Source organism: Calliphora vicina, chromosome 1 (assembly GCF_958450345.1).
Source record: "Calliphora vicina chromosome 1, idCalVici1.1, whole genome shotgun sequence".
In the NCBI taxonomy this organism is placed as follows: domain Eukaryota; kingdom Metazoa; phylum Arthropoda; class Insecta; order Diptera; family Calliphoridae; genus Calliphora; species Calliphora vicina.
This window is the reverse complement of record NC_088780.1, coordinates 124316534-124340149: the sequence shown is the minus strand read 5'-3', so window position 1 is coordinate 124340149 and position 23616 is coordinate 124316534. Positions and strand designations below refer to the sequence as shown.

General features: G+C 30.6%; 2 protein-coding genes across 2 annotated transcripts in view; one reads left to right on the top strand and one right to left on the bottom strand.

Annotated features, from left to right (window-relative positions):
* timeout (timeless circadian regulator timeout) overlaps positions 1 to 23616 on the bottom strand; it is a 549675-nt gene that overhangs the window by 230192 nt on the left and 295867 nt on the right. The gene's annotated exons all lie outside the window — the stretch shown is intronic.
* 2mit overlaps positions 2306 to 23616 on the top strand; it is a 39266-nt gene continuing 17955 nt past the window's right edge. Inside the window, exon 1 of the mRNA XM_065498369.1 lies at positions 2306 to 3594. Coding sequence (XP_065354441.1) covers positions 2353 to 3594 — 1242 coding nt within the window. The 5' untranslated portion in view covers positions 2306 to 2352. The remainder of the gene's footprint in view (positions 3595 to 23616) is intronic.

Below are 23616 nucleotides of genomic sequence, written 5' to 3'. Positions count from 1 at the left end.
GTTCAGTTCTAGTTCAGTTCTAGTTCAGTTCTAGTTCAGTTCTAGTTCAGTTCTAGTTCAGTTCTAGTTCAGTTCTAGTTCAGTTCTAGTTCAGTTCTAGTTCAGTTCTAGTTCAGTTCTAGTTCAGTTCTAGTTCAGTTCTAGTTCAGTTCTAGTTCAGTTCTAGTTCAGTTCTAGTTCAGTTCTAGTTCAGTTCTAGTTCAGTTCTAGTTCAGTTCTAGTTCAGTTCTAGTTCAGTTCTAGTTCAGTTCTAGTTCAGTTCTAGTTCAGTTCTAGTTCAGTTCTAGTTCAGTTCTAGTTCAGTTCTAGTTCAGTTCTAGTTCAGTTCTAGTTCAGTTCTAGTTCAGTTCTAGTTCAGTTCTAGTTCAGTTCTAGTTCAGTTCTAGTTCAGTTCTAGTTCAGTTCTAGTTCAGTTCTAGTTCAGTTCTAGTTCAGTTCTAGTTCAGTTCTAGTTCAGTTCTAGTTCAGTTCTAGTTCAGTTCTAGTTCAGTTCTAGTTCAGTTCTAGTTCAGTTCTAGTTCAGTTCTAGTTCAGTTCTAGTTCAGTTCTAGTTCAGTTCTAGTTCAGTTCTAGTTCAGTTCTAGTTCAGTTCTAGTTCAGTTCTAGTTCAGTTCTAGTTCAGTTCTAGTTCAGTTCTAGTTCAGTTCTAGTTCAGTTCTAGTTCAGTTCTAGTTCAGTTCTAGTTCAGTTCTAGTTCAGTTCTAGTTCAGTTCTAGTTCAGTTCTAGTTCAGTTCTAGTTCAGTTCTAGTTCAGTTCTAGTTCAGTTCTAGTTCAGTTCTAGTTCAGTTCTAGTTCAGTTCTAGTTCAGTTCTAGTTCAGTTCTAGTTCAGTTCTAGTTCAGTTCTAGTTCAGTTCTAGTTCAGTTCTAGTTCAGTTCTAGTTCAGTTCTAGTTCAGTTCTAGTTCAGTTCTAGTTCAGTTCTAGTTCAGTTCTGGTTCAGTTCTAGTTCAGTTCTAGTTCAGTTCTTGTTTATTTTCCAACTCAAGTTCATTTTCCATTAAGTATTCTAAATTTATTAAGTTAATCGTGTGTTGTGTTGTTATATTCACCATCACTAACAAAACAAAGTAATTAAAACTGTTCATTTGCGAATTAATTTTCTTTAATGTGGAATAATAAAACCTAAAGTTTATGAGAACAACTAATTTGTAACAAAAAATGTGTATGGAAGCAATATTAGACGATTTGAAATAAAATTTATTTGTTACATTTTTCTTGTTATTTCTGAAATGTTAATTGTACTTAAAAATACATTCTACTCTTCTTTTTATTATTGCAGACACAATCGCTGATGAAAAACTAATGAAATAGAAACAAAACCAGAAGGATTTACACATTTCGGCAGAGAACAACAGTGTTGAATGTTTAGCTGAGAAACCGAACGGTCTTTATAAATGAAATACGTGGAATTATTTTGTCAAATATAACGGAAAATGGTGTCAAAAATATATATTAAAACACCAATAAAATAAATGTCATTTAGCTGAAGAAGAAGGACAAGGCGGAAGTAAAAGTGTAAAAAGAAAATTAATGTTAATTTAAAATTAAGCAAATGTTAATGAAATAATAGCCAAGAGACGTCAGAAAACGAGACCAAAGTCAAACGTTTGTCATCAATTTGCTGTAGTTGACTCCATGCTTCTTTTTATGATTTCGTCCGTTTTGTTTTGGAAATGAAAAATTTGTGATGTTTAATTGAAAAACCAAGTACATTTTTTTTCGTTGTTGTTATTACGTTTATGCCCTGCTTTACGTGTGAATATTTTAATGGAAATTTACATACAAACATCAACAACAACAGCTACTACTGTTAAAGCAGCAAACACCAAACAGTAGCACGGAAAGAATTAGAGAAGGAAAGAAATCGTGGTGACATGGTGTTAAAGAAATAATAATATTGAATTCTACGAACAGCCAAAAGAAAACAAGAAACGTGACTTAAATTTTGATTTTGAAAGCAAAATAAAAGAAAATTTGTCAACTCAACCACCCTGTTAGAATGAAAATCCTGCTGTATTCCAACTAATGAACATCACGTTGAGTAAATACAGCTCCGCGGCACAAAACTTATATTTAGAAATTTTACTTGATACCTTGGGCTGGCATTACTGTTACCTGGAGAGAGAGAAAGCGACGAGACATTAGCGAAATGTTAAATTTAAATTAAGAATAAAAACGCTGTCATATTATAACAATCAAGAGAAAAAATAAAAAAAAATCAAGCTTTTAAAGCCACAACAACACAAACTACCACCATCAGGAGTAGCATTTTAAGAGTCTCATACCCCCCATCTAGCCACACAAACAGTTTATTTTTGGGTCTGAGCTGCTTCATTTACCAAAATACAAACATGTCATTTAAATGCCAAATTTTTCAAAGAAGATTGACATTCAACAATAATGTCTTTGCAAAAAACTGTGATGTTAGATTAATAATAATTTTATGTGTTATTAGCGCCATATTGCCAATGATAAAATGTGCCAAATTAGAGAATCCCCAAATTAGACTACTCATCAATGATGACGACTTGCTGCAGGAGAAAACCAATATACATGAGGCGGGTTCGGCAGCGGCCGCCAGCCAACATGACAATAGTGGAGAACATTTCAATTTGTATCGTAGTGAGTTAAAAAGACTATCATATGAGACGATACATCGCATACTGAGAGATGAAAATGAGCCCAGCTACCGGAGAGAGGAAACGGAATTGAGATATTATCAAAAGAGATCACCCAGCTACGAGGAGAGCCATCAGTTAATTAAACGCTCGACAAAGGAGAAAGAGATAATGCTGAATTTAAGCCAACAAAACTTAACGGAATTTGTGCTCACGCCTCAAATACACAAGCGCTTGAATTTGGTATCCGGCTTAGATTTAAGTCATAATTTTATAGCTCAACTCAATACTTCAGTCTTCAGTAACATTACTTCTCTTAACTCCCTCAACTTGCAAAACAATTCCTTTACTTCTATACCTCTCTCCCAGGCAACTACACTGAGAACTCTAAATCTCAACCACAATTTGATCAAAACTTCTTTATTGCCCTCCAACATCTATCTGCGTAATCTGTATCTCTCCAACAATCTCATAGAGAACCTTTCTTCAATAGAACTTGCCTTGCTAAAGAATTTGGAATCTCTAGATATCTCCCATAATCTGCTACAAAACTCAGAGTCTTCCTTTTTCACCCAGCGCATGCATAATTTAAAGCATTTAAATTTGGCCTTTAATCAATTGGGCTCCATATACCGCGAAACGTTTTATAATCTCTTGAGTTTGAACACTTTGCTGCTGTCGCACAACAATATCAGCGATATAGATTATGAAACATTTTTGGCTCTGCCGAATCTGCAATATTTGGATTTGTCTTTCAATGGTTTAAAGGGGAAATCGATTAGGGCGTTGCAGGGCATAACTGGTTTGGTGGCATTGAATATAGCGTTTAATCCTGAGATTGGGGCTTACATGCAAGAGTTTGTGGCTTCGTGGAGTTTGAAGGAGTTGGATGCCAGTGGTACAGGTTTGTGTCAGATACCGGCTGCCTTGGCTCAATCGGTGAGATCGCTGAAGTTGACGCATAACTGGTTGAAGGTAAGTGAAAATAGGAAAAATCTGTTTTATTTTAGATATGTACTATTATCTTTATTTTTCCCACAGAATATTAAGGTTTTATAAAACTATGATATGAAATTCTCAAAGGTTTCTTAATTCAAAATAACTGTTAAGCTAATGGTTTAATGTTTACATTTGTATTTGGGATTTTATTAACAATTGAAGTTGAAGAACAATTTAAGCAGACAGGTATTGCTCAAATCGGGAATAACTAAACTTAAATTTTTGTTGAGAACGTTCTTACACAGAGAAAACAGATTCGTGATAGCAACCGAATTTGTTGCCAATCGAATGATTCGGTTGCACACATAGCTTTTTTCAGTTCTAACAACAGAAAGTCAGTTGTTAAAGAAGAATTTCAGTTGAGGCAACTAAACTTTAGTTACGCATTCCAAAATATTGTAGCCACAACTATAAAATTCGGTCACTAATATAGAATCATTCGATTAGCAACAAATTCGGTTGCTATCATAAATCTGTTTTCTCTGTGTATCATCAAATGTTTAATAAATTTTGTCAAACGTTTAACATTTGAGAAAATGTTTGATTTCAAACGCATCACAATTAGTTATCAAATATTTCCAAAATCACCTGAAGTAAATGGGTGAATCCATATCAAAACGGATTTGACATCTTCGATTTTAATGAAATTTACCACACATAATACCGTTCCAAAGTGTTCCTCAAATCAATGACATTTTCATCCATTTCAAAAATATCGCGATTTGAAAATTGAAAAATTTGTTAAAATTGTCTAAAATTATATACACACAGAAAACAGATTGGTTGGAAAACAGTTACAATTATTAAAATTTAATAATAATAACTAAGATTTTATTTCAATTATCAACAATTTAGAAATGCAACTAATAATCTGTATTGTTAATATATAAAACATAATTGGGATGGAATAATAAATTCTACAATAGAAAATTTAGTTACATAAACCAATTTATGTATTTATGAAATTTATTTGAAAATGTTGAAAATTACTACCGAATTAAATTTAGTATATAAAGACTCAGTACTGAATATTGGTTATTGAAATCATTAATTTTGTATAACAATTTAACAATTCATTTATAATTATTTTTGGTTCTCAACCGAAAATTGGGTATTGAAATGTTTGACATTTTCTAGACAAATAAAAAATATTAAAAATAATATTCGTAAAATTTTAAATAAATTTACTACAAAAAGAAACAAATATTATATCAGTCTATAATTGAAACTGAGGGTCCCAAAAATTCGCTGAAAAAAGAGTCTTTTGCTCAATTATATTTCTAAATATGTATGTATATGAAAACAACCTTCAAAACCGTTTTTTATATAAAAATAAGTACAAATCTACATACATATTTCCATTAAGGAGATGCTACCAAAAGGTTCTGAAATACAATTGTCTAACTTGTTGATGAGTGTCACGACGGTAAGAAAATCGTTACTTAAAGATATTTGCAATAATACTTTTTTTGCTGTTAAAAATTCTGTGCAGATGAACTGCAGTCAACTTTTCCAATTCTGGACCACTGAGGTACTTCGCTAGCAGAGTTAAATTATACAATGATATATTGAAATTGAGAAGAATATAAGAAAGTGTCTGTGAAATTGAGAAGAATATAAGAAAGTCTGTTTTTAAAAAACAAAGGAAATTTTTCGCAAAGGTCTGTCGTGTCTTCTGGTCTATAATGTGTATTGAAACTGCTGCAAATGGTTCCTCCAACAATCGCCAGAAGGAGGATAACATCCAGTTACTAACATATGAACATATACACTAATATACTAATTATGTTTCGAAACTATATATTGTATTTTTAATAATTTATCTTTCCTTTGAAATAAATTACATACATATGTATGTAGAAATAACAAAAAATGTCAAATTATTTTAAATGTATGAATTCACAATAGTAACTGACTAAATGCTATCGAATTGGTTTGGAATTCAGTTACGAGTACCATATAAATTCAGTAATTTCAACCGAATTATACGATAGTACATGCAACCGACAAAATTCGATTGGCGACAAATTCGGTTGTGAGTACGAATCTGTTTTCTCTGTGTACAGCCCAATTATGAATAAAAATTCCGCGTGAGTTTTTTCCCTTTTCTCATTTTTCCTATTCAAATTCAATGGGAAAAAACTCCCGGGGAACAAACTCCCGCGGAATTTTTTATTAATGATTGGGCTGATAGACATAATTGCCCATAACATTGAAACTACTTAAAGTCCAACATAATTTTTGATTTCATTTTAAAGACAAAGGTGTGAATAAAATTGTTTACATCCAAAAGGTTAAAGGTCAATTTTCGGAGTATATATTTCAATGTAAAAAATATTAAAGATCGCGGTGTTAAAAAATGAGGACATATACTCTCTTTGAGTAGTTTCATATATATTTCAATGTAAAAAATATTAAAGATCGCGGTGTTAAAAAATGAGGACATATACTCTCTTTGAGTAGTTTCAATGTGTATATAATTTTAGACAATTTTTCAACTTTCAAATCGCGATATTTTTACATCGAAAAAGTCACTGATATGAGGAACATATTGGATATATGTATGTGGTAAATTTTGTTTATATAATTTTCATTTGGTACCCTATTAAATACATATGGGGGATTTCACGTCAAGTGAACCAACTTTTAAAATCGATGTCTTCCGATCGGGATGAAATTCACACCAAGGTTTGACCTATTGGCTAGTAATTCAGACAAAAAGCTTAGATATTTTCCTTGAGGACCTATTTGGTCGCTTAGTGGGATGCGAGTTCGATATATATCATCAAAAATGTTTTGTAACTCAAAACATGGAATTTTGCCTTTTTTTGCAAAATCAAAAACTTTGTTGACTTTTTTTTCGAAATGGGCCCTCTTTTTAATTTTTTTTGCTCAACAGAAAGCTCAGATATTTTCCTTGAAGATATATTTGTAACGCTTAGTGGGTTGCGAGTTGGATATATATCAAAATAAATGTTTTGTAACTCAAAATATGCAATTTTTTACTCAAAATATGCAATTTTTTTCTTTTAAAATGGGCCCTTTTTTAATTTTTATTTTCGCTCAAAAGAAAGCTTGGGTCTATTCCTTTAAGACCTATTTGGTTGCTTAGTGGGATGCGAGTGGGATATATAGCAAAATAAATGTATAGTAAAACCTATTCAGAATATTATAGTCCAAATAATTCTAAATATACTCTGAAAGTTTTACTAAAATTGGAAAACGTTAAACCTTAAATCGTCAAAGGTCAAATTTTTGCAATATTTGGAATTTCTAATTTAAAGATATAGAAATGTTATTTATTTTTGGGCTGATTTTGATGAAACCTAAGAAAAATATAACATGGACTCTAGGGTTTATAAAAACAGCACAAGAATGGAAATTAATCCATAATGGCACTTGGGGTTAAAATGACCCCAAACTTTTAAAATCATAATTTTTTTATGGTTTTAGAAGTTTGGGTCATTTTAACCCCAAGTGCTATATAGGGTTCATTTTAATTTGTCTGCTGTTTTTGTAAATACTAGGCTTTGTGTTATATTTTTGTTAAGTTTCATCAAAATCGGCCAAAAAATATACAACATTTTGCTATCTTTCCAAGAGAAATTCCAAATATTGAAAAATTTGACCTTTGACCTTCACGATTTAAGGTTTAAAGCTTTCCAATTTTTGTAAATCTTTCAGAGTATATTTATAATTATCTGGACTATAATATTCTGAAATAGGTTTTACTTTACCAAAAAATGGCCAAGCAATTGGTTTTTCTCGAAAATTTCCAAATTTAAATCGCAGGTACGGAAAAACTATAAGAGATATTTTCATAATTTTTTCACATTTTTATTCCCTATTATATTCTCAATAAATCCCAATGAGATGATCAAAAAATTCTGAAATTCGTTTAACAAAATTTTTAAAAATTTGAAAAATGTTTAAAAAATTACGAATTTTTAATAACTTTAACATTTTTTTGACCAATTTCTGTTTTTTATGTCTCACGACAATTACGTTCACATTTCAATTCTTTTAAATTAAATTGCAAAAATAATTTTTTAATGGCAAAATTTTTACAAAAACTGAAAAAAATCATTTTTTCCCCTTATAAATGCATCTCAAAACTTCAGAGGGCTTGCGGCACGTCTTAACCCCTCGATTTACCTAAAATTTTTTCAGGATGATTTTTTTACTAATGTTCACCAAACCGGGGGGTGAGAATGGCAAAAATCCAACAAATCGTTTATTAAGGGCCACCCTAATATATATACGGATCCTTATGTCACACTGGTTACATAATTTACTATGTGATTCGATAGTTTGAATCAGTTACATTATTAGCTAGACATAGACAAAATAAATGTGCTCCCAAAGCTAGACTCTGTATGTGATGATTTTATGAAATTTTCAATATTTCTGCATAGTTGTTTCAAATTTTAACATTTGACCTAGAAACACAAATGTATTTTCAGAGAACATTTTTAATTAATTGCCAATCAAAAGCTTGAAAATATTAAAAAATAGCCTGTCAGTAACAAATAAAACGAACAAATGTTTACATTAAAATATAGCATATGGACAATTCCACGAGAATGATAACAACGACTGAAAAAACAAAAAACCTTAAAACTATTTTTCGAGATGATTTGAATAGGAGAAAATACTAAAACGTAACTATGTGAAAGTATTTAGAGTTTATTAAAACATTTTAAGGGCAAACATAAGAGTTTAAAGTGACTATATTTATTTTTTTAATTTAATTGGTATGTTTTAGGCTAACATTGCGACGAAAGTTAAGCTCCCAATTAGCATCTAGTTGAAATGATGGTTTTTTTGCTATTATTAAATTGTTTATTGAAACCAAATATATATTTTCTATTTATTTTTTTTTAGTTTTTGTATACATACATATATTTACAGAATACATATTGCTTTACTATAAGAGAAAAATCTGTCATGTCACATACGATATTAAATATTATTTATTATAAAATCATCCAAAGATTGTTTTTTTATTTAAATATGACGGATTGCAAAGGAAAAATAATTGGTTTAGTGTAAGAAACTAAAAGAATCACGATTCGCAAAATTTTCGCATATATCTACAAAAGTATCTACTTCCGTTATATGTCACGTACGATATACCCTTACTTCGCTCGATATTTTGAACAACAATGTTTTGAATGTACTTATTATTTTTTTTTATATATATTACCCTCTGATTGGAACATAAAGATCAAATTATTTTTCAGATACTCTTACTTTTGCAAAATCTATTCCACTCTATTGGAGTAGAAATGTCACGTACGATGACATGGAATTGCCCATATGTACATCAAAGTGCTTGACCACATTTCAAGAATTTTACTTTCTAAAATTGAAAATATGAGTGCAAGAAACCAGAAAAAATATTTATGCAAATAGATGAACATTGAAATTTTTAAAATGTATAAACATTGCTGACAATTTAAGCACATAAGTACATAAAGAGAATAAAAAATAAATTGTTTAAAGCAGATATTAGTGGGCACGGAAAACTTATTCTGATAGTGACTAAATCAGCGATCGGCCCTTATAGCGACACAACACAAATATGACTGAAACTCGTTAGAAGTATCAAAAAGTTAAGCGAATTAGAAACACAATCAGAAAGTTAGTTTTAACCCATTAACGCCGAATGGGTAGAAACATCCCCAAAAATAGAGCAATTTTAGAAAAATTCTAGAAGAGCGATATCAAAAATCTTTTTTTTTTTGGAATAGATATAGTAAGAATCTAACTACTTAAAATAATTTTTCGGTAATATTAGGTCATTCCATGGTGGGGAACTAGTGGGCCAAAGTTGAGCAATTTTACAAAATCACAAAATTCGAAAATAAACGGCTCTAGAAAACGGGGGGTGTGGAGGTCCCCCATGTGTCCTGGTGTCTAGTAGTCTTAGATGTCCTCTATCAGTAAACAAAATAACCAAGTGATTAGACCCACTTTCCTAAGCTACAAATACGATTTTATGGATTGGGTATAAAAATACCCACTTCGGCATATGTGGGTTCTCAAACATATGAAATATGAATTTAATTTTTCAAGTAAAAATTTAATTTTTTTAGAAAATCATAAATAGTCAAATAGTCGATAAAAGTCGACTTTTTAGATTGTTAAAAAAAAATTTAATTGCAACATTATACTAAAACTATTGCAATTTGGTACACTTGCATTTTTTGTAGTATATGTTAATATAAATAATAAATAAATGTTTATAAATTAAAGCTTTTTTCTACACAACATTCTTCTAACTATTATCGCCTTGATAAATTTCATTTTTATTGCTAAACATTACAAAAGGCGCATCAATAAATGTAGAAAGTATGTATTTTTTACAAGAAATAGTAAAAACTTGAAAAAAGTCGAAAATAGTCGGAAAGTCGAAAATAGTCTAAAAAAGTCGAAAATAGTCTAAAAAAGTCAAAAATAGTCTAAAAAAGTCGAAAAGTCGAAAAAAGCCGATTTAACTAAAAAGTCGAAAGTTCGAAAAGTCGACTTTTATAAATTACCAAAAGTCGAAAGTTCGAAAAGACGACTTTTTAAAAAACGAAAAAAGTCGAAAGTTCGAAAAGTCGACTTTTTAAAAAACGGAAAAAGTCGAAAGGTCTAAAAGTCGACTTTTTGTTTCAGCTATAGAACCCTAATGACTATATAAAATATTTAGATGGTGAAAGGTTGACACAACCTAACTAAAATTTTTTCAACGTCAGATACAACTTTAGATCTTATCAATACACTCCATCTCAGACTTACCAGTATTTTCATTAGTTATTTGAATTTTATCAGACATTATAATATTTTCTAAAAGTATCAATCTTATCTGATGGAAAATATATGCGGTTTGCATCATTATTTTCCTCATACATTTATAATTGTTAGCCAACAACTGTTAAAACTTTAAGATGTTGAAGAATTTTCGATAAATTTTATAACTTTGCCAATTTTCACCGTCTTATTATTGAATTTCTTTTACTCTATCAAAAAATGAAACAATATTTTTTACCAAGCCAAGCTAATGTAGATATATTGATGGTAAATGGTTAACATAACACAACTAGTTAGATATGTGGTTTCAACTTTTCACCATCTATATGATAGCTAGGTAGGCGCGTATCCAGATCAACCATTTGGGGGGGGGGGTGGTTTGTTTTGTTAGTTTTTTTTTCCACAAAAAAACTAAGCTATTGATAAATCTACAACGTAATCATCAAAACATCGAAAAAAAATGCGATAAGGGCTTCCTTTATATAAGTAGCTAATTATAAAAAAATACATGTTAGAACCCATATATGCCGAAGTGGGTAGAATAATACCCATACCCTGCGGGCTCAGGTATGGCAGATAAAAAAATTAAAAATATCCACGGCAATATAAATGCCATAAGTACTGTCTGTATAACATTTCATCAAAATCGGACAACGGATTCGGGGGTCAGGCATTAATGGGTTAAGCATGTTTCTTTTTGACGATCACCAGTATAAATAGTAAATAAGTTAATATTATTGTAATATAGAACTTCTAAATACCAACATCTTAAGTACATATTTCTTCTACTAAAGTAACAACTTAAATTTGTTCTTCTAAATTATGTAGTTAAAATGAAATGTAACTGTAGATTTACTAATGCTTAAAAAATGTTCTATAGTTTTCAGCACATTTGTTTGTTTCCTATAAAATACTGAAAATAAAACAAACAGAATATGTTTTTATGTTATCTTGGCTGATTGGTTTGTTTTACTTGGTCTCTGGAATAATTTTTGGGTTAAAAGCCTTGAAATATTGGTTTGCTTGCATTTAAGCAATAAACATTTTTTTTACTCAGCTTTACCAACACAGTCTCCCACACACACCAAAAAATTTAAATTTTTCCACAAAATTGTAATTATTATGGAAGTATGTATCTGTATTCAAATACATATGCTCACAGCTATTTAAAATTGTTTGTTTTCTAAGCCATATGCGTAATATGTAGTTTGTTACAAGAAAAAACTGTTTTATTTTAAATATACTGGGAGAAAATAGTGTAGTGATAAATTTGAATGCTGCCGATTTCTTTATTAATGAGATCGAAAAAATCTTAACACTCGTTTTTCCTTAAAACTTTTAACCCAAGTATTATTTAATTTTTTTTTTGATCAAGTTTCCTTTGAAAATTATGTTAGTTATTATGTTTAATGCCAATTATGTACATTTGTCGTTAATCTGATTAAAATGAGTGAGAGAAAAACGTGCGTAACAAAAATTATTAAATATTTTTAACAAAACCCAACTTGGTTCTACAAAAAGTTGGCCAAACAATCAAAGGTCTGCCGTCAAACTGATTCCAATGTTATTAAACAGTAGCGAGAGAACGTGTCCGTTGATAGAAAACCTGGTTCAGGTAGAAGCAATTGTCCATATGATGTTTCTAAAGCCAATAAATAGAAAGCATTTTCAAAAGAGCTACCAACACATTCGGTAGGAAAGCAGTCTGGTTAGCTCAGTACTCGGACTATTTGGTACGAACAGTTAAAGCCAATGCAGGTTTAAACACATACAAGGCTCAAAAAGTACCTGTCAGTAACTCTGCTAAAAATTTAGAGGCCAAAGACAGAGCACGGTAATTAAAGTCAAATTTTATAAAAAAAAATATATCGTCGTCAATTGCTTCCGGGTCAATATTTTTATGTTGCTGATGCTCAAGGGAATGTATTGTGGAGAGATATTGGGCTCTTGTTAAAAGAGAATTGAAGAGCACAAAAAAGGTGTCCAAAAAAGTTTGGTAGATTTTAAACGGAGATGGACTACCTGTTCGAACAAAATAACAGAAAGCTCTATAAAAACCCCAATGGAAGGGTTTCCGGTTTTCATAAATTCATCACTATTGTCTGCTTTTACACAGGGCAATTTTTCTTGCGCAAGTCTAGAGTTTATAGGAGAGAGAGGCAAGAAGAAAGAAGAGGGGTACACACTTGCTTGTACTGGCAAGTCTCTTCAATTCTCTTTTGTTTTCTCATTTTCAATATGGCGTCTATTAGGTTTTGACATACAAAATTGCTCACAGACTTGCTGTGTGTAAACAGACGAGCAAGTTTAAAAGGGAATCGACGAGACTTGCTTCAAGTAAACTTGCCCTGTGTAAAAGCAGACATTGATTAGAACTATAAAAATAATAACACGGTCCTACGATGGAAAAAAACTTGGAAAACGACCTAGCGAGGGTTATAGGGCTTGCTGAGTACATTAGAAATTGTGTCAAACAATTTCAGAAACACCCTCAAATTCAGAAGTTATTCTGAAAAAACCGTTTTCAGTGATGTTCGTCCAGTCAGTCTCAGTCCGACTTTAAATTTTTAAACGGGGTTGGAAAGACTGGATGCGCTTTGAAATGACGTGCATTCTTTGATGCATTTGTAAGTCATAAGTATTGTTTTTGTTAAGAATATCTAAAAGAAAAACAAAATTTAACAACTTTTTTGATTTTAGTCGCTTTTCATTGCTTATTTTGATATGAAAGCTTATAAAAATGTATACAAATGTATTAAGGAAATTTAGTTCTTAACAAACTATCGTTTTAATAATTCAAATCGGATGAAAATTGTAAAAGTTATTCAACTTTTCATTAACAACTTTTTTAGTATTTTCTCCCCATGAATAAAAAAAAACAAAAAACTATACAAAAACCAATTTTGTACAATTTTTAATTTACAAGGTAAATTTTGTGGAACTTTTTTCGAAAAAGTTTAATAACTTTTGCAAGAATAAACCGATTTTAATAAGTAATGTCTCATTTTTGTCTATATAAAATTGTCTTTAAAAAACTTTGCAAAGAAAAATAGGTTTTCATAGAAAAAAAATAAAATAACTATTGTTGAATTTGAAAAATTACGAAAAAAAATAAAAAAGAAAGCGAAACTATTTATAAAAACTTACACAATTTCTAGGAATATAGATTTTATACATACATCTTATGAATGCTTAATTCTTTACCTAACTTTAATTGTTTTAAATTTTGAAATCGGTCTAATAGTCCTGACAGACATGTGGTTTCTATACCACGATATGTATACTACGGTTTTTGATACTACTTTAGTGTGACAGACATGTAGTATGCGTACTACTATTATTGTTTTTACATTTGATATGTTAGGAAAAATGGAAAAAGAAAGAATTTTGAGTGTAATTTTAAACAATAATAATAAAATTGCATATTTTGTTCACGTGAAGAATGTCAGCGTCAATGTTGCAGTTGGAGGATTGAGCTGAAACTAGAGAGTTTTCCTCAATAAATTCAGATCTTAGTGAACCAATTTTCTACAAAAATAATAAAAACAAATATAGTATATGTATGAATATATACTTTATTATGAAATGAATAAAATTTAAACAAACCTGTACATTCGTCCTGTACTCTCGTTCTAATTCTGTACACATAACGTGGTGGTGAACACCTCTTAATTCATTAATGTGTTCCTTCCAGACGTCTATCAGCATTTTAATTTCTTTGTTTCCTAAAATTTTTCTGATTGAAACCATTTTTTGAAATAAAAATACAAATTGTAACTGTCTTTTCAACTGACTTTATGACTAGGGTTTCCTAGTTCTTATTGAACAGAGCTGTGTTTAGTGAGTAGTAGTAATATACTACATTTATACCACGTACATTTTCATAGTATACGAACCAGCTTTAAACCATATTGTTTGATGGTTTAATTATAGTATAGGTTGACACACATGTAGTATACTACGCTAGTATAGTATACCAATCCTATGTCTGTCAGGGCTATAAGACTGTGAGTTAGAGGTACTAAAGTACTACGACCTATCCTAAAACAGTTTTTTCAAAATAACTCAAAATTTTCAGGGTGTTTCAAAATCTTTGAAAACTGTTTTAGTATGTCCTCCCCTAGGCCTACAAACTCCATTAGGTGGATTTTCATGTTCTGACAAAAAGTGTCATTTTGTAGCAGAGTGTAATTTTTGCAAGTTGTAATAATAATTTCAATCAAATAAAAAAAATCAAACTGTAGTTTCTTTTTTTGTTAACATTTATGTTTTTTACGTCCATGTTAAAATAACTAGTTATGTAGCTGATCAAATAACATGTAACAAGGTAGCTAGCTAATTCCATGCTTTGACTACTTTGGACTAGCTATCAGGCAGTGTCTTTGTAATACATGTTGACTTCATCCTAGGACACACACATGTCTACTAGCCTAGTAGCTAATAATTTAGCCATTGCAATGGTTACATTATGCATTACTGCTCCTAAATGATAAGTAAAATCACTAGTTCGGGGCAGTCTTCCAGAAGTGCTGGGTTACATTTCAATTACTACTACATACAATCTTCAGCACTTAGCAGTTGTTTAGTAAAGACTCTATTTTCTTAACATTTTCTTTCAGTGTATTTTAGTATCTATTCAGTCCATTTTATCTACACATTTTCCTACCCACACTGCATACAACTTAATGTTTGCATATGTGTGGCTGGTGGTTGTTTTTTTTTTAGTTGAAAAATTTAATTGTTTTCTCCCTTAAAACCATGTTAATTTTTCATTATGCTAAAAAGACACAACCACAAACAACTGACACACAAGTACGTATGCATATGTGAGTAAAATCATATGCAAAACCCTTTTCATTTTCATATAAATAATATATTCAAGGCAATATATGTTTCTATTTGCTAATTAAAATCGTATGAAAACAGAATGCTGATGGGCGGAGGACACACAGCAGAAGGTTCATATTTAAATTACTACTTAAGATATTAATCGTTATTTTATAACAACAAAAAAGAGTACATAAAATAATAAACTATATGGCCTTGGTGGGTAAGAGGTCGGCTTTGGAAATGAGTGAGTTATAGAGGGAAATAACTGACATATAATGTTCAATATCCAAAACATCGCGCTCATCGAACTTTTCGATTAAAGTTAATTTTTTAATTGCTCAACCCATCAGTTCTGGGAGATTAGTTATATTAACATGTTTTTATTTAACATAACATCTGATTCCAATTATTGATAAAATCGTTATAGTCATGAGCGAGTTATAATCTTTATTATGACCAAATACTTTTGTTTAAGGAGATGCTGGGAACATTTCAAACTCCTTACTTAAAATATTGCTGATTGTAGTACGTGACATTTTTAATTCGTTCGCAATGAAATCTATTGTACGCTTTTCCTGACTCACCATTTTACACAAATCTTGTGGTAATAAATTTTTAAATCTCAATGGCTGGCTATTTTAAATATTTACAGTGTTGTTCAAAACACATTTGACAAAAATTGCTTCTGTACTATTTCTATAGGGAACACGATTACCGTAACAATTTTTCCATACAAATTTCAATTTAATTTCACGAGGCGATCGACCAAAATGCCCAACAAATAAGTCATATGCACGCGCTGTGAGATAGTTAAAAATAGATATATGCACGCCAGCTTCTAGCGTAATAGATTGTCTTAATCTAGGGTTAAGTGTACGGACTGTTCAGAGAAGAGCAGTTTCAGTTGGGATCAAAAGCTATAGACCTGTGAAGAAATCATTTTTATCGCAGATAAATCGTAAAGCTCAAACACTTAAATTAGAGTGTTGCACAATGAAATACCATCAAAAAGTTATTTTTGGAAATAGATTAGATTTAGTTTCCATGTGCTAATTTAATTATTAATTAATTCACTGAAATTTATTGTTGGGGGATAAGCTGCCCCCAATTTTAAGTGTAATTACAATTTAACTATGTATGTACTTCCTCAATGCATTATTTTATAACCAAATATAAATCTAACCGTGAGTTAGCGAATTCAATTATAATTGCTTAATTAATTATTTTTAATTAAATTAAAATATAATTTAAAAAAATGGAAATTATGTTGATTTTTCTTTGTGTGTGAAAACCAGTTGGGAATGATTAACAAAATAAATAGGTAGTAGAGATTAACAAACAAAAATAGTTAAAGTACATGGACACACTAAGAAGTCTAATGAATGGAATCATCCTCTTTTGTAAACATTCCTTGATGTAAATTTCGATATTTATAGAGCCCTTTGAAATAAAAGTTTGGCTTCTTTTGCCGCAACTGCATATTGCTGGCCATATCAAGAACCTTTTATGAAAATTTTCTGCTTTTGGGTCCTAAACTTTTCTACAACATTCTCTCGAGTATCAGTAACATAAACATATTGACCCGGAATCAGCGAAAAATTTAACGTTTCACCATATATTATGCATCAGATATATCTTTTTATAAAATTTGACTTGAATTTCCGTTGAGTTCCTGTCAGAAACTTTTTGAGCCTTGTGTGTTTTTAAACCTGCATTAGCTTTAACTTTTCGTACCATATAGTCCGAGTACTGAGGTAAGCGGACTGCTTTCCTACCGGATGTGTTGGGAGCTCTTTTGAAAATGCTTTCTATTTATTGGCTTTAGAAACATCATGTGGACCATTCCTTCTACCTGAACCAGGTTTTCTATCAACTGACAGTTCTCCCGGTACTGTTTAATAACATTGGAGACAGTTTGACGGCAGACCTTTGAATGTTTGGCCAACTTTTTGTAGGACCAAGTTGGGTTTTGATGAAAATATTTAATAATTTTAGTCCGCACTTTTTTCTCGTCACTCATTTTAATCAGATTAACAATAAATTAACATAATTGACATTAAATATAATAACTGACATTCTTTACAAAAATCAAATAATACTAAGTTTTAATGAAAAACGTGTGTTAAAGTTTTTTTGATCTCACTCCTTATAATCCAATATGATTTTTTTTTTAATTTTTTAATAATATCTTGAGAAATACTGAAATTAAATTTCGTTCTTAACAATGTTTCTACAATTATTACTGTCTTTGGAATTGGAAAAAAAGTTCACGCGAATGTTGTCCAACTAGTAGTTTTGACCGCTACTGTACTTAACTATTTAAAGCAAATATTTTTAATAAGATCCTTAACTGTCGGTATTTGCTTTAATTTAAACACCTGCTTCAATAAGAAAAACAAACCAAAAAAGCTTAAATTAGATTTCTTTACTGTCTTGTATTTTCATACTAATGAGGCGCAAATAAAGGGAAACACTTCAAAAACAGACAAACGACAAGGAAGACCTTTAAATCTTGAGATTATTTTTCGATAAAATAAAAAAACTTAACGCCAGTACAAAACAAATAAATAAAAGCACAAAAAGCTGATTTAAATAGGATTGTAAAAATAAAAGAAATTAAATAACAGCAAATACATTTATTTCTAACTACAGTCAACAAAAAAAAGGGAAAATTCTAGCATACAGAGTAACTTATATAATAAACTAGTTGATCACCCCGGCTTCGCCCGGTAGCATTTACTAATGTTAGTTCTTCAAGTTTCTCCAACCCACTCACACCAGCCTGTTCTTATTTTGTACTGCATACTTTAGGGAGCTTTTTTATTACAGTTGACTGGACTCACAAAAAAAAGAATTTCCAAGTTTTACCCGGAATTTTTGAATTTTTTTCTTTACAAACCATGTCCTGAAAATTTCGAATCGAATAAAAAAAAATCTGCCAAATCGCTCCAGCCGTTCTCACGTGATGACATTACATACATGGACCATTTCATTTTTATATATATAGATATTGTTCTTTCTTGCTAGTCAAAGATATAGATGTGCTTTCAGTTGTAGATTCCAAGCTAAAGCTTTCAATTACTGAATAACATAATTTTTAATGTTATTCAGTAATTCTACGACTTCTATGTTTGCATTACATAGAAGTCGTAGAATACTGAATTTTTTATTTAATTAGTTTTTTCTTTTTTCTTCTACGAATTCTTACGATAAATAACCTAATAAAGAAGTCGTTACTTGTAACAAGTTATAGTGACAATAAAGTTTAGAGTTTCTTTAAGTAAAAACAATTAAAAGATCTATAATCGGCTTTGCCGAATCTTATAAGGACTGAAATCGAAAAAACCTTAACACCCGTTTTTCCTTTAAACTTTTAACCCAAGTATTATTTGATTTTGTTTTATTTATCATGTTACCTTAATGATATTATGGTTAACCAATTATGTACATTTGTTGTTAATCTGATTAAAATGAGTGACGAGAAAAAAGTGCGTACCAAAAATTATTAAATATTTTTTCAACAAAACCCAACTTGGTCCTACAAAAAGTTGGCCAAACCATCAAAGGTCTTCTGTCAAACTGTCTGCAGACCTTGTCCGTTGATTGAAAATCTGGTGCAGGTAGAATAATAAATAGAAAGCATTTCCAAAAGAGCTCCCAACATATCCGGTAGGAAAGCAGTCCGCTTAGCTCAGTACTCGGACTATTTGGTACGAAAAGCTTTGCTAAAAATTTAGAGGCCAACGACAGAGCACGGAAATCTAAGTCAAATTTTATACAAAAAATATACCTGGTGCATAATGGATGACGAAACGTATGTATATTGCTTCAGGGTCAATATTTGTAAGTTTATGACCCAAAAGCAGACAATTTGCCCAAAAAGTTCTTGGTATGGCAGGCAATATGCAGTTGGGGCAAAAGAAGCCAAACATTTTTTACAAAGGGCTCTATAAATACCGAAATTTACTTCATGGAATGTTTAAAAAATAGGATGCTTCCATTCATAATGTGTCCACATATTTTTTGGCCTGATTTGGCATCCTTTCACTATGGTAAGCTACCTTGCTATGGTACAAGAACAATAATGTGGTATTTGTACCAAGAAAGGCAATTCCTCCAAACTGCCTGGAGCTAAGGCTAGTGGACAGATATTGGGTTCTTGTTAAAAGAGAATTGAAGAGCACAAAAAAGGTGCCCTAAAGTGTGGTCTTTTTCTTTTTAATGACTTTGTAGAAGTTGTTATTTAATCTACAAATTAAAACAAAATTTTCTTTAATCATAGTAGTACAACTACTATGAAATTGTAGTACAATTTCTCAATGTAAGCTCCAAAACATTATTTTCATTGTTGGTGTTATTAAGATTGGCCTGTGTGGTTTATCCACTGAGACATCCAACCGGATGTAAAGCCTGCTCTGGGTATGTGATAGAGTTTGTGTTAAAATGGCGATGTAAGTAGAAATTAATGCTTGTATGTATGTATTGAAATGTCTATGTGTATACAAGAAAGCTGTATTACACACATTCTTAGGTTAGGTCTTTATCTTTATTATCCTTATACCAATTATCCTAAATTATAACATGACTCAATGTTGTAGCTGTTTTTTGTTTTGTTTGTAATTTTACAAAAGAAACAAAACTCTTCTTTATCTAGAGCACAAGTAAATCTGTGTGTGTGGGCTAAAGTTGTTAAGCTGTCTGTACACATAGACAAATTCAGGAAACTTTCTTTATTGGTAAATATTTGTAAGCAGAGTAAATGTATGAGTGGCTGTGTATTGGTATTTAGTCACGGGTTTAACGTTTTCGAAGGGCCTCTGCCTCTCTCGCTCTCTTTTGCCTTTTTCTTAGTTTTATTTTTTGTTTAGGTAAACATATCTTCTTAGCAAGTTATTAAGCAGACTTTCATTGCTTACATTAACTATTAAAATAAAGGAGCATTGCCTAGTGTGATTGTATGTATGACAATCTAGCCAGGATTAACAATGCAATAACATCAAAAAGCTACAGAATACACATGAGGTCCTTAAAGGCATTAGCGTTTTAAAATAATTGTAAACAATTTTGGAGTGATTTTGAAAGACACCACTAATTAGAAATTGTTTTCTTTAAAATGTATTTTTGTGAATGGATTTATTCCATAAATAATAGTAGATAATAATAGTATAAACAAATTGATTTGTTTACCCTCATGAGAAGGCAAAGGTGTCATTTCGTTTGTAATTTCCACAATATAATTTTCCAACCCTATAAAGTATATATATTCAGGATCCTTATAGATAGCGGAGTTGCTTAAGCCATGACCGTCTGTCTGTTGAAATTATAAGGAAGAAACCAGGAAAACCAAGATTTTTTACCTATATCTGGATTACTAAGTCATTAATATACTTAGATTAATAATGATATATATTTCAAAGGCCTTTGCAACGACGTATATAAGACCATAGTAAGTTGGACCTACAATGGGTCAAAATCGGAAAAAAATATTTTTTAACCTGAATTTTTTTCACCAAAAGTTTTTTTTTGCTAAATATTAAAAAAAAATTTAAAAAACAAACATTTTTTAAAATTTCAAAAAAAAAATAAAATTTTAAATTTAAAAAAACAATTCCAAAATTTTTTTTTTCCAAAAAATGAAGAAATAACAAAATTTTGTTTACCTAAAAATATTTAAAGTTTTTATTTTGAAGTATAATTTGGTGGGTAATATTAGGCCGAATACTTACTTGTTTTCTTAGCATTTAAGATTTTGTCTTGGAATAAGAATTTGGTTTGTTTAATTAATGGTATTGATAGAAAAAATAATTATGTTATATAAACATATTTTATTAAAATTTAAAAAGTAATCAATTGGGAATTGATTTTTTCGGTTGAAAACAAGATTTTTTGCGTAAAATTTACCAAAACAAAAATGTTTCATTAAGATGTTTTTATTCCGAAAAAAGCTTTTGACACAAGAAAGTTTTTTTTACTCCAAAAAAATATTTTTTTCCACAAAATTTTTTGTTTCCACAAATAGGTTTTAGAAAAGTTTTTTACTAAAAAAAGTTTAGACTTTTTTATAAATTTAATTTTTTCAAAACGAAATGATTTCAGCCATAAAATAATTAATTTTTCATACGAAAATGATCAGTAACGAACTTTTTTTTTCCCACAGAAAACCCTTTAAAAACTTTAACTTAAGTTTTTAAAGCTTTTTCCTGATTTTTTTAAGAAATATTTTCAAAATCAAGACATTTTTTTGAAGCTTCTTCAGAAGTTCAAACAACTAACCAAATCTTCTTCTCCTTAACCCGATCTTACCTCTGACAACAACAAACACAAATTTTCGAAAGCTTTTTTTTATAACATAACATTTTAAAAAAGCTTTATCCCAAAAAATCTCCCATGGTTTAAAAAAGATTTTTCCACAACAAAAAAATATTTCCATGAAACATTTATTTTTAAGAAAACTCTCTTTTCACCTCCAACCCTTTTCAAATACATTGAAATTAAACACATTTAGTTCTATTAAAAATTAAAATTTAATTTGTGTTTTTCCTAAAGTGGTTCTATTTTTATTATTATATAAGAAAAGTAAAGAACAGCAAATATTAGGTTTTTATTATTTTTTTTTTTTGGTGTTTAAAACGAAGTCATGATTCCTCCTTAAATGTTTAAATCCAAAGCAGTATCGAAAACAAAACTTACTTCTTTCCCCATAATTTTCTAAATATTTTAGCAAAATGAGTGTAGAAAGCATGAGTGAGGTTTACTTAGAAAATTCATTTAAATATTAATGCTTTATTTAATATTTAAAAAACACATTTCTCTTTCTTCCTTTCACTGTTGCCAATTTAGCTATTTTCTAGTAAAATCTAGCGATTTTTAAATTTACATTAAATATGATTTCTCTATTATTGGGAAATTTGGTGACTGTTGGTTTATAGTTTCCTTAGATTCGATGTGAAGAACGTTAGAGCAAATTAAAGATTTAAATAAAGTTATTTGCATATACTAAGTAAATTTGAAAATATATTGTAAACTTATCCGAAACCACTTTTGAAGATAACGGTGCCATATATAATCAAATATTTCGGCGTGAATTTATTCAATATTATAAGAAGTTCATGAAATTTGTTTAAACAAAATACAATTTACATGTTCGTTAAATAGTTACATTCAGCCTCAAAAGTGAGTAAACACATGGCCTATAAATGCATTAAGCTACGAAACCACGATTTATTACCCGTAACTTTTGAATATTATTTAATACGGAACAGAAATCATATTTTGTATACCTATAAGATTAAAAAAATAGAAAATCTTAAAATAGGAGAACACATATCGAGCCGTAACAGCGAAATCAATAATATAGTCGGTTTTGACTAATGCAAATACAAGGTGGCGCAAAAGTAATCCTCCTATCAGAAAATGCTATAAATTTTGCGATTGGCCCCTAATGTCAGTTCTGTTTTGACATTTGTGTAGTAAACACATGCGAAATACACGTTAATAAACAATGTTACGCTACACTGCTCCAGAACGCGGAATATTGCTGACTATTTATTTGACCTTAATCACCACCAAGAGGAAGATGATTTTTCATCAAAAATAATCATGAGTGAATAAACCATATCCATCTTAGCGGGTACGTAAATAAGCAAAATTTACGCTTCTGGGGCACTGAAAATCCGCGCGTAACCCACGAAGAGCCATTACACCCGCTCAAAGTCACTGTATGGTGTGCTGTTTTCGCTGGAGGAGTCATCGGACCTTTTTTCTTCGAAGACGTCGCGGGCCAAACGGTTACTGTGATTGGTGAGCAATGATCAACGAGTTCTTTTTGCCGCAACTTAATGAATTGGGATTGGAAAACATGTGGTTCCAACAGGACGGTGCAACGGCACACACTACACGTGCCACAACCGATATGCTGAAGGATGCATTTCCCGGGCGCCTAATTTCCCGTTTTGGCGATTTGCACTGGCCAGCGTGATCGCCTGATTTGACCGCTCCAGACTTCTTTTTGTGGGGCTTTTTGAAGTCGCGGGTTTATGTCAACAAGCCTCAGACTCTTGCAGCTCTTAAAGACAATATCCGTCAAAAATGTGAGGACCTATCGCCGGAAGTTTTGGCCAAAGTGATGGAAAATGCCATAAAAAGGGCCCAAATGACAATCAACTGTGGCGGCGGCCATTTACATTACATCATATTCTCGACTTGATGTAAAAAAAATTAAAAGACCAAATAAAAATAATCCACAAGAAGAATCAAAGTTTTTCATTTTTTTTTTTTAATTACAGCCAAAAAACATCGGAAGTTTACTTTTGCGCCATCTTGTACATATGAGGAGCCGCAGAACAAAAAGTACTTTTTCGCACATTTAAA